A 12301-nucleotide genomic window follows, 5' to 3' on the forward strand; every position below is an offset into this window, starting at 1 on the left:
TGTCCAAGTCGGAGCTGATACCCTCCAGGTCAAGGAAGTTCCTTGGGGCAATTCTGGACACGAAACGATGCACGGCTCGTCCGTCGGAGGAGCGTCAGGGCAAACTGACCACTTCCGCTCGTCAAATGCTGCACAAGAGACATGTATCGGTTCGACAGTACAAGTCCTTGCTCGGATCAATCTCATCCTGCATACCTTTGATACCGCATTGCAGGCTTCATATGCGTCCTCTACAGGAGGAGTTGGACAAACAATGGCGCCAAGCAGAAGGCTCGTTCAACGACAGGGTGTGGATAACGCCTGCCATGCGCAAAGCCTGCGAATGGTGGCTGGTGAAGGAGAACATCGCAGGAGGATTAACGTTCCGGATCCCTCCTTCTCCTATGGTGGTGACCACAGATGCTTCCCTAGAAGGATGGGGAGCTGTCCTCCAGGAGCTTCAGGTCAGCGGTCACTGGAGTCCAGCAGACAGACTGCGCCACATCAATCTTTTGGAGCTGAGGGCCATTCACTTAGCCTTGCTGGCGTTCCTTCCCAGACTTCAGAATCGTGCAGTGCTGGTCCGGACAGACAACACGACGGCCATGCACTATATCAACAAGCAAGGGGGAACAAGGTCGCGGACTCTGTCCAAAGAAGCTCAGATGATCTGGGATTTTGCGATCTCTCACAAGATCACTCTGCAAGCCGAGCACCTAGCAGGGTGTCTCAACATCACAGCGGATGCCCTAAGTCGACAGACGGAAGTGACACACGAGTGGGAGTTGGATCAGGCCACGCTGGAAGCAGTGTTCAAGAGATGGGGTACTCCGACCATAGACCTCTTTGCGTCCCCGGAGAACGCCAAGTGCCGGTTTTACGCAAGCAAAATTCCCCAGCAAGGGTCTCTGGGGAATGCCCTTTCGATTGCTTGGTTCGGCGCATTTTGCTACGCCTTTCCTCCAATTCCCCTAATTCCTCGAGTTCTCAGGAAAGTCAGGGCGGAACCATGCAAGATGATTCTCATTGCTCCAGCATGGGCGCGACAGTTCTGGTACACGGAACTCCTGCTTCTCTCCCAGGATTGCCCGATTCGCTTGCCACTGATTCCATCTCTGTTGTCGCGAGATCAGGGGCAGGTGCTCCATCCGGAGTCACTTCACTTGTCAGCGTGGCTCCTGAACACAGAGAATTCCGCCATCTGAATCTCTCCAAGGAGTGCAGGGATGTTTTATCTCCGGCGCGGGCACCAAGCACTAATGACCTACAGGGCAAAATGGAAGAGATTTTGTCTGTGGTGCCAGAGGAATAAACTCCATCCTTACAAATCCCGGCCACATCAGGTTTTGCCTTGCATCCTGTCTCTGGCTAAATCAGGTCTGGCGCACTCTTCGATCAAGGTACATCTGGCTGCCATATCCCGCTTTCGACGGAAGACATCGGGGCCATCTCTATGGTCCGCAAGGGTTGTTAAGCAGTTCCTTAAGGGGTTATTTTGGATGTTTCCTCCGGTCCGACCACCCCCTCCTATCTGGCAGCTTAACCTAGTACTGGCTCAACTGATGAAAGCGCCCTTTGAGCCTATTCACAAGGTGGACTTGAAGTTCCTATCGTGGAAACTAGCCCTTCTCTTGGCATTAACTTCGGCTAGGAGGGTTAGTGAACTCCAGGCTCTCTCTATAGTGGAGCCTTTTCTGCAGTTCAAGTGGGATGTGATGATTTTGAGAACCAACCCAAAATTCATCCCGAAGGTGCCTTCGGAGTTTCATTTGAATGAACCCTTAATTTTGAACTCCTTTTTTCCACGTCCTTTCACACAAGCGGAACGAACATTGCATTCTTTGGATGTCCAAAGATGTCTGAAATTCTATCTCGAGCGCACACGCTCTATCAGAAAGTCTACTCAGCTATTTATTGCCTACAGTGCACCACGGAAGGGGTTGCCGCTCGCCAAGAGTGGCATTTCCCGCTGGATCTCCAGTGCAATTCAGTACTGTCATCAGGCTGCGGGCAAACCTTTGGATGAAAGGGCCCGGGCTCATTCTACGAGAGCGATGGCGTCTTCAGTGGCTCTTTGCGGGAGTGGCGATCAAGGACATTTGCAGGGCAGCAACGTGGAGCAGTGTACACACCTTCACGAAGCACTACTGCCTGGAATCGGTGGGACGAGCTGACGCTGCTGTTGGTCAAGCAGTCCTCCGGAATCTTTTTCAATGAGAGGTGAGCTTTCCCTACAATCCCTCCATCCTGGTAAGCACATTTGGTTTCAGTAATGGTTGTTTTATCATGTACACTGAGATGATTTTGTAAAGCCATGTGTTTTCCGAAATGTGCTTGTCGTGATTTACTGCTTGCTATTCTGATACAAAGCATGAGAATCTATGAAAGTTCCAATACTGGGGTAGGAAAACAAGTTACTTACCTGTAACTTTGGTTCCCCAGTATTGGTAACTTTCATAGATTCTCATGCGCCCACCCACCTCCCCTGGGAAAGCTCTGCCGGTTTACTAAGGTAGTGGCTGTTGGCACAACGGCTACGAAAATCTGAGGCTCTGAGCTCTCAGGAAGGTTCCAGAGGGTGAGGCTGTGCTGATTGGTCCTGGCAAAAGTTTGGGCTCTTTTACACAAAGAGGGTGATATACTACAAAATGAGATGAGGCCTAGGCCTATTTTTCTCTTTTGTTTCTATGGTTATACATGTATGTATATATATATATATATATATATATATATATATATATATATATATATATATTATATTTTTGTTACCGAGGCTCCCATTCCGACGACGGGGAATGATACAAAGCATGAGAATCTATGAAAGTTACCAATACTGGGGAACCAAAGTTACAGGTAAGTAACTTGTTTTCTTTTTTGCACTCTTTGCGGAGAGATCTGAGTTCAGGGGTGTACCAAGGGGCAGAGCCCATTTTCCCGTTTTTTTCCTCACGAGTTTTTATGGGGAGGATGGAGTCGAGGGAGGTGGAAATCCACTCCCTGAACTGTTTGTCCGCAGTGGTCGGGTCATCCGGGAGCCTAGGGGTTGTTGAGTTTAGGGCTCTGGACCAGTCCTCCGCCGAGAGTCTGGCCCATGCCCTATCCCTGGTATAGGTGGCTGGTTTGTGGGGTTTCCTGAATGCCCCTGGTAAGTGGATAGTGATCAAAAAATGGTCCGTCCACGGGAGTGGGAGAGAGTCTTTAATTTGTAGGGGATGGATGTTAGTGAACACTGGGTCTAACAGATGTCCCTTATTGTGTGTGGCTCCGGAGTTGGCAAGATGGAGGCCGTATGCCGCCAGGTCATTGATCAAGTCGGATGCCCCTGTGTCTAGAGGGTCGTCGAAGTGTATGTTTAGGTCTCCTAAAATCGAGAAATTGGAAGTAAGATGGGCCAAGGATGATACGGATTCCAGGAGAGCGACCGTAAAGGGGCCAAAATGGGGCGATATACCAGTAGGCCAGACAGGGTACTGGTCGGGGCTAACTGGATGGTAAAGAGGCAGCTTTCGGAGTCCAGGATTTGGGCATCGCTAGCTCTGCAAGAGAGGTGATCCCGGTAGATAATGGCTAGTCCGCCTCCTCTGCCGGAGGGGCGTGGTTGGGACTGGATAAGGAAGCCCGGGGGAAGAGCCATGACTACATCCGAATTCGAATGGTCGGTAATTCACGTTTCTGTAAGGAACAGTATATCCAGGTCGTGGTCTGCTATGAGGTGATTAATGAGCAGGGCATGCATGGGTAGCGACCTGCAGTTTAATGTGGATATTTTAAGGCCCGGGGGTGGGACTGGAGGTTTGGGGAGTTGTAACTAGACTGGGTTGCAGATAATGCAGCTAGTAAAGGGTCCGTTTAGATCGTGTACATAGTTGCAAGTGCTGTCGTTAGTGGGTCTGAGACTAAGAAGGTCTCGACGGGAATAGCTTACCCTTGTGGGAGCTGGATCCGGCATAGGTTCTGGCCCTAAGCCCGGACGGGCGCAGACGGGCTTGCCTTAGGCGCGCCTTCGGCGCGCAAACGGCGCTCCCGCTGCGCTAGTCCGCTGCGCTTGCGCGGCAGGCACATTTGTAGGGGGTGTAGGGGGCGAGGCCTCCCGTGTGGGCGTGTCTCCGCCTTGAACTGCGAAGGAGGGAATCCCTGGTGCAGCGTTAAGATCCGCTGTGTCAGGGGGTCTGCGGGGGACTGCTCGGCGCGGTGCACAGTGCCCGTGAAGTGAGTAAGAAGGTTTTTTTTAAAAGAATCAAACACAATTTTTAAAAGAGTAAATCCTCCGGCTTTCGGCCTCAGAGGTCAGCACAATCAGTTTATGTCCAGTTGGCACTGGACATAAATACCGAGACTGAGCAGCCGTCAAGGAACGCTGGCACGTCAGACTTAACTTCCAGAGTGTCCCATCGGTCCTGGTTTAGCACCCTTAACCGGTGAGACTGACAACCATTAGGTCCTTTTACACAAAGAGCCCATCAGACCGATCTACTCTGCACCCGAGTGCCCCATGCCGGCTTCAAACGAACCGGCTGTGCCCACTTGCTCCCAGGATCCTTGTGAGCTGAGCCCTCTGATGGAAGCTCCCAGACTTGTCCCCAAGTCCACCACTGCAACCTGTTTTTAGGTGGCCCCAAGACACTGACCGTAAATAACTGTATGCAACATATGCTTTTTTTCCACATAGTAAAGCATTGCTGCGTAAAGACGCATTTAAGCGAACATTTTACTTGCCTGTAAAAATCGATATTTAAAAATAGTACTTACTTGATATCTAAGTTCTTGTAATTAATATATACATAAAAATCTGACTTGTTTTTCTAAATTGGTCTCGGATTTATTCTTGAGTGTCATTTATTGCCTCTGTGATCGCAAGATATGCTTAGCACTATCCTCTGATAAGCCTAAACTGCTCTCCCCCCACTACCACAAAAGAGAGCTTTTAGAGTTCTCCTTTTTGCCTTAGTAAACCAATAAGGGTTGCCTGGAATCTTCACAGTGAATGTAATTTGCTTTCTTCCACTATATAAAGAGCCAGCTTCCTACACTTCCTCACTGTAATGTCATTCGTCTGCAGTTCTCCACTGGGTCTTTCAAACTTTAATGGATTTCTGTCTTCCGAATGTGTCCCCAATCCAATCCTTCCATCTCCAGACCCCCCTTCCCCCTTTACTGCTTACTATTTTCATGGCTTGCTGGGAATGTCTCAGACAGTTGCTCCAACCTCATTACTGCCACAGGTTTGTTGCACAGGACAGGAGCCAGATAACATCTTTTTCCATACCTGTTCAAGCCATGGCCCCTTATTAAATTTCTCCCCCAAAAAATATCCTGAACTGCCAACACAATGGTTTGCAGCTCACACACTGAAAGGGAAAAAAAAATTGATTTCTTAATATGGATGACTAACCTGAATATTTAGAGGCTTTACCATCTTCCCAGTACAGAAATGATCTTGTTGTAGCTGGGTTAAGTCTCCCTGCTCTCAATGTTTTATTCGGGCTTTGTGGATCCCTGATAACTGTAAGAATGCACATTTTATTTATTTAATTTGCTCCTAAAACATTTATTTAATCTTGAAAAATGCAGGCAGATACTTTGATGAGATCAGTCAAGACACTGGGAAGTATTGCTTTGGCGTTGAAGACACACTAAAAGCCTTGGAAATGGGTGCGGTGGAAATTCTGATAGTGTATGAAAACTTGGATATCATGAGATACGTGCTTCGCTGTAATGGCTCTGAAGGTAAGTGAACTATAATTGTGATTCTTTAAATGTGAACGTGTAATTGTTTTACATTTCTCTTGTTGACAAAGATGGTTCCCTAACAGTTTGACTTCTGTGGATCCCTACTAATTCACTGCTGGAAGCAGAGAACCTGGCCCTAAGCAACTTCCACGTTCAAACTTTTAATTTCAATGGAAGGCTGGAGATTTTACTATTTGGCTTTTGCTCTGAAAGACAAATTGATATGCAAGTCTCTACCTTATGAACTTGTCTTTTTTGCTCATAGTGCATTCTGTTTTCGTGGGCTCGTATGTGCTTTAATGTAGGCCACAGTTTGTCAATTCTAGATTTCAGTTGCAGTCTTTGCGCTGCTCCCATGAATCAATATAAGGATATTAACCTACTTTTTAGCTTTGCATTTCAAATTCCTTCACATTTACAGAGCTTTTTTAAACTTCCAGTTTTGCTCTATAAAGCTGTACTTTCTTCATCGGTGTAAAGAAACGTGCTTTTTGCAGGTTTACAGACGCTTTTTGCCCCACTGGTTTAAGGACTCTAAAATGCCCTGAGCCCTGCTAAACAGGACTCTGTGTATGTGATGTGGTCTGATTTTTAAAATGGTATCTGTTTATTTGGATTGTCCCCAATTCGCATAGCTCAACTTTAAGTCCTTTGTATGAGGTACCAGGGGGGTACCTAGGACCTGTAAGTTGAGGTGTCTCTCTTGGACTGCAGCACTAGTTGTGGCACCACTAGTATGACAATATAAAACACGGCTCCCAGTCTGCCGCTGCAGACAGAAAGGACAGTTTTAAACTGCTAGCTTAACTTTGCTATTTAAAGCAATGGCGAAGCCCAAACCTCCCTTTTTAGTATCTCACCCGTAAGGTAGACCTTACAAGCCCTAAGGCAGGGTACTGTATATTGAAGAGTGGAAAATGTAGTTGTTCAAAGCATATGAGCTGCGGATTGCACACTGTGCATGCATCGCCATCTGGTGTTGGGCTCGGATGCTTGCACCTTGTTGTCTTGTAAGAGTCTTTTGTAGTCACGAGATGGGTGACTCCTCCCTTGGATGATAGTGCGCATGGGCATCGACCCCATCCTCAGATTGTTTTTTTTCTGCCATCGGGTTCGGTTTAACTTCTGTGCTCCGGTTCGGCACCATATTCTCCAAACCTTTTCGACGCGCAAACTATCTAAAACTCTACGGTTTGTTTTTGGACGTGTGATCTTCGACACGCGCTTCAACTACTCTATTCCAGTCATCTACGCGGGCCGCTGGGCTTATTGACGCCGTTCGCCCCTACAGCTCATGGAACGGACTCCATTTAAAAAAAATGCCCCCATTGTGGAACTAAATTTCCACACAGTGACCACCACAAGGTCTGTAACCTGTCTCTCTCGCCCGAGCACGATGAGAACAATTGCCAGGCCTGCGCCTCTTTTCGATCCAAAAAGACCATCCGTGATCGCCTGGCCCGACACATCATGGCACAGCGAGCAGCTCCAGTAATGGTGGACATCTTCGATGAAGGCCCCGATGTCACGGAAGAGGATTCTGAGGACCTGGAATTGTGTACGAAGCAGACGACTCAGATGACCACATCACTCCTGGTCAACGAGGGAGTACAATTGCCCCTACCCCAACCAAAAAAAAGAAGACCCTGGTCAAGACTTCAACTGCTGGCCCCAGTCATGACGGAAAACTAGCTTCAGAAGCCCTGGCTCCGAAGATAAGGGCCAAGCCTTCCGGTAGCACAGGACCGAGCAAACCGCTTTCAGTGTTCCGCAGGCACCATCGGCATCGAAGCCGGGCTTGCAGCCTACTCCCAAAAAGACATCGGCACAGAACACCTCGACGCTGAAAGAAAAGACATCTGATCCGAAACCAAAATATAAGGAACCGAAAAAGTTTTCCGCCTCCACATCCAAGCTGAAGGACCCCAAACCACCTCCCAAGGCCTCGGAGCAGAAATCCAAACCTCGCTCTGACCTGAAGAAATCTGCGCCGAAAGTGGTTACCGAAGAGGAAGAACTTTTTCGGACGGATCCTATCGATCCAAAACAAAAAACTCTCCACATAGACCCCAAAACAGAACATGTGGCTGCTGTTCCATACAAGAGGAAACTGGACACACCAGGCATTCCTGTAGTGCTTGTGAAGAGAAAAGACTGTGCTGCTTCACCTCTTCTGTTCTTCATCCTAAGCCTGTCTCTCCTCCACATTCTCCTATACTTCCACCAAACTCACCACTACCACAGGAGGATGATGATTTAGGGGATCGGGAAGGCAACAATGACCCTTTCACTGACCCTGACGACGACACAGACGTACTACAGGACGATTGGGACGATTATGATGACCCAATAGATCCTCCAGACCTCCCTGATTCCCCAAGCCATCTCCCCCAGATGACAATATTGGCTTTGGTCAGCTTGTAAATAGAGCTGGTTTTCAGATGCATTTTGACCCTGCAGACGAGGACTTTCTTCTAGACACCTTTGAACAGTCACAGAAGACTGCACAAACCCTGCCAATGTTAATGAGTGTCATTAAACATTCCCCCAACATATTCAAGGACCCGGTTAGGGATAGAATTCTCAACCCCAGGATTGACAACAAATATAAACCTGCTCCCAATGATCCCACCCACATCAAGGCCCAACTATCTTTAGATTCACTAGCGGTAACTAATGCTAGGAAATGTGCCAACTCTCAGACCTCCGGTGATGCACCACCTCAGGATAAAGAGTCCAAGTTGTTAGATGCTTCCGGCAAGAGTTTCTGCCCAAGGAGCTAATCACTGTTGGATAGCCAACACACGGGCATTACTTGCTAGGTACGATACGGCTCACTCTGACCAACTGGAAACCCTATTGCAACATTTACCTGATCAATATAAGGCCAATGATTTAATTCAGGAGGACAAATTAATAACCAATGCATCAATCCAGTGTGCCCTTGACGCAGCTGACACCGCCTCTAGATCCATAAACACTAGCGTGTTACTCAGACAACATGCCTATTTGCGCATCTCTGGCTTCAAACAGGAGGTGCAAACGACGATCCTCAATCAGCCGTTCAATCAAGAACAACTTTTTGGACCGGCTGTAGACACCTCCCAAGGAAAAAATGAAAAAGGACAAGGAGACTGTTAAATCCATGGGGGCATTACAGTCTCCATCCATAGGTGGTTCCTTTCATCGCTCCTTCTATAGAGGAGCATCCAAAAACATTGGAGCAGATGCCGCCTCTTCTTCCTACAAGAACACCATTCAAACATCCCCAACGGGATATTTTAGAGGTGGGTACAGGGGAAATGACAACAAAGGTAGAGGACGAGGTAACCACAACATTCGTGCCTCTCCAACTAATAAGCAGTGACTTCCCTCTACTCCCTCCAGACCATTTGTGAGAAAGTGCCCTCTTTCTTGCATGGTATGCCCCCACTTTTTGCTAAATTGCTGAATGTACTTTGAATGAGTGTACCATGGACTCCTGCCAATCAGGTGCCCAGGGTCTATGTTCCTTCCTCAAAACACACAAACTCCAAATTGGCAAACCCTGGCCACATGTCAGCCCCTAGTAAATGGTACCCTAGGTACCCAGGGCCTTGTGACCAGGGAAGACCCCTAAGGGCTGCAGCATTGTGCCACCCTTAGGGGCCCTGTACCCTTACACACACACACACACACACTGCCTTTGCAGGCTGAGTGTCTGGGTGCAGGACAAAATGAAGAGTCAACATGGCACACATCTCTTGAGTGCCATGCCCAACACCCACACTGCCAAAGCATATGTCAGTCACCCCTCTGGCTGGGTGCCTTATGCCCATGGTGTGGGCACAGGAGCAGGAGCCCTGTGCCCCTACAGTACCCAGGTCCATTCCCGGGCACTGTAAGTGCAGTGCTGCCATTTAAGAGTACATGGTGCTGAGAGCTCCACAGCACCATAATGGCAACACTGAAGACTGGGAAGTTTGGTATCAAACTTCTCAGCACATTAAACCCACACTGATGCCAGTGTGGGATTTAATGTACCAAGCACCCCAGAGGGCATCTTAGAGATGCCCCCTTACAACTAACCTACAATCCACGTCTGCTCTGAGGCTGCCCAGGCTGCCACACAGCAGACACGTTGCTGGACCCCTGGGTGGGAGAGCCCCTGCTCTTCCGGGCCTACAACAATGCACATCCTGGGTGAGGTGATAGATCTCCTCCCCCAGGATGAGCAAAGGGAAGCTTCAAAGGCCTTCCGCCTCTAGGAGTTTCCCCAGGCCACTGCATCCCCCCACTCTGGCGGGAAGCTTGGCCGGAAACCCCATACAAGGACAGGGGATGTGCCAGCCTGCCCACCCCACCCCTCAGGTGGGGGAGGCGAGGTGAAGCACATCTCCGGGCTCTCGCCATCTTGAAGATGGGAGGCCCTACCCTATCAGGATTAGGCTACTGCCCCCCCTCCCACAGGAGAGGGGCAGGATAGGGGGTGTACCCACCCCAGGACAAGGACCCATTGGTCCCTGGCCTTCACCTACCTGTAACGCCCCTAAATCTAGTATTTAGGGTCACTCTGAACCTTCCTTCCCCCAGATTCCGAAACTACAAGAAGAGCGAGAAGAAAAGAAGACCTGCCCTGCAGCTGCGAAGGAGAGGGAGACACCAACTGCTTTGGCCCCAGCCCTACCGGCCTGTCTACCTCGAACCTGCTCCAAACCCGGCATCTCTTGTGGCCAGCAACCTCAGAAACCCCGGAGGACCTGGCTACCTTTGAACTCTGATCCCCTGGGACTCCCATGAGTAGAGGCTCTACTCAGCCCTGGCAGCAGCCCGGAACCGCGATCCCAGCCCACTCTGCACCCGCCACGCCTGGCCGGTGCTGGAGTGAACTAAACCCACGAGGACGACCCCACGGCGACTGTGACCCCGAGTCTGGCACCAAAGGACCCCCCTCGACAATCCTGACTAAGCCTGCAGCCTCAGAACAGAGTGCCACCCCAACCGCGATCAACAGAGGGTACGATTTCCCGACACCAAAAGGCACCCCTGCACCCGGCGCCCCACGGCCCTCTGTGTCCAACCCCAGGGTACCTACCTATCCTCCAACTACCCAACTTACCTCTCGAAGTGGTGGTGGCACCTGAAGAGTCCTCGTCCCCGAGCCTGCAGTCTTTGTTCAAACCGGAGATTTCCCATAGAAATCAATTGAGCGCCCGACGGCTCAAAAGCACCCTGCACCCAGCCGCCCGAGTGGCCCTGGCAGTGAAAACTCTACTCTTACCTACTTCCCCACTTGCCCTAAATAAGTGACCAGGAGCCCAGCTCCCACAGCTGCGTGGCTTGCCCGACAGCAGCCACCAACCCAGGCCCCCCTATCCCTCATAGGATAACATTGGGCCTAACTCTCTCTGCACCCGGCCGTCCTGAAACCGCTGAGGGTGAACTGATTGTACCTACCTGACACTGGGGGACCCCTGAGTCTATGCCCAGAACTTCAACTCGGCCAGTCGAGTACTTACCCTTAAACCGCTAACTTCATTTTCCTCATAGGGTAACATTGACTGGCTTTTTCTTGGAAATTCTTCTAAGTGTGAACTTTTCAAAACTCAAAATATTCACCAAAATCAGCCGAGTACCAAAAACGAATTTACTCACCTGCTCTTAGGTGAGCTCCCAGTGCTGGATCTTGCTGCCCAGCACTGACTCTGAAAAGTACCCACAACTATACGTACCTCTAACTCATTTTTCTTCCATAGGAAACCATTGACTGTTTTTCTGTGAAATTTTCTAAGTGTTGATTTCTGCAATTTCTAAATATTCTTCAAACATCTGAGAACGTAATTACTTACCTGTTTTAGATAAAGATCCCAGTGCTGGATCTAGGCACCCAGTACTGGATTACAAAAGTAACGATAACCTACTGTACCTGTAACCTACATTTTCTTCCATAGGGAATCATTGATTGTTTGCTCTGAAATATTTTCTAAGTGCTAACTTTTGAAATAGCTAAATATTAGTTAAAAATCATTACAGTACCAAAGTCGACTTTCAACAGCTGATTCTGAGAACTGACCCAGGACTGGATCTGGAATTACAAAAGTAATCTAAAAAGTAATCTGTTGCATATAACTTGAATTGATCATTGAGCTCAATGTATTGTGTTTAGAAATAGAGTTGCCTACTGCAACTATTTGTAACTGTTTACTAAAAAGTCTATTGCATATACAAAAGTATTCTTATGAAACCTCCTGTCGAGAAAGTATATTTTAATTCCAAGTGTTGGTTCTAAAATAAAACAAGCATATATTTTTTATATACAAACCATTGGCCTAGAGTTCAGTTATTGAGTGTGTGGAACTATTTGCTGACTGAGTGTGTACAACAAATGCTTTACACTGTCCTCTGATACTGCCTTACTGCTCGACCAGGCTACCACTTTGGAGAGTAAGGTTATATCTAACTTTAACCTCTGTTAAACCCTTGGTCTGTGGACTCTGTACACCCTGTACCTATTAAGGAACAGTATATACAGAGCCACTTTCTCACACCATTCCACTGTGGATGGAGGGAGACTCTCACAGTTCATACCTGTCTGAATTTCATCACCACAGAC

The 12301-nt window shown here is 48.6% G+C and overlaps 1 protein-coding gene across 1 annotated transcript in view; it reads left to right on the forward strand.

Annotated features, from left to right (window-relative positions):
• The window catches only part of ETF1 (eukaryotic translation termination factor 1), a 274785-nt gene that overhangs the window by 143060 nt on the left and 119424 nt on the right, over nt 1-12301 (forward strand). Inside the window, exon 8 of the mRNA XM_085617879.1 lies at nt 5551-5706. Within this exon, the coding sequence (XP_085474005.1) occupies nt 5551-5706 (156 nt within the window). The remainder of the gene's footprint in view (nt 1-5550; nt 5707-12301) is intronic.

The sequence above is a fragment of the Triturus cristatus genome, chromosome 7 (assembly GCF_964204655.1).
Source record: "Triturus cristatus chromosome 7, aTriCri1.1, whole genome shotgun sequence".
NCBI lineage: Eukaryota > Metazoa > Chordata > Amphibia > Caudata > Salamandridae > Triturus > Triturus cristatus.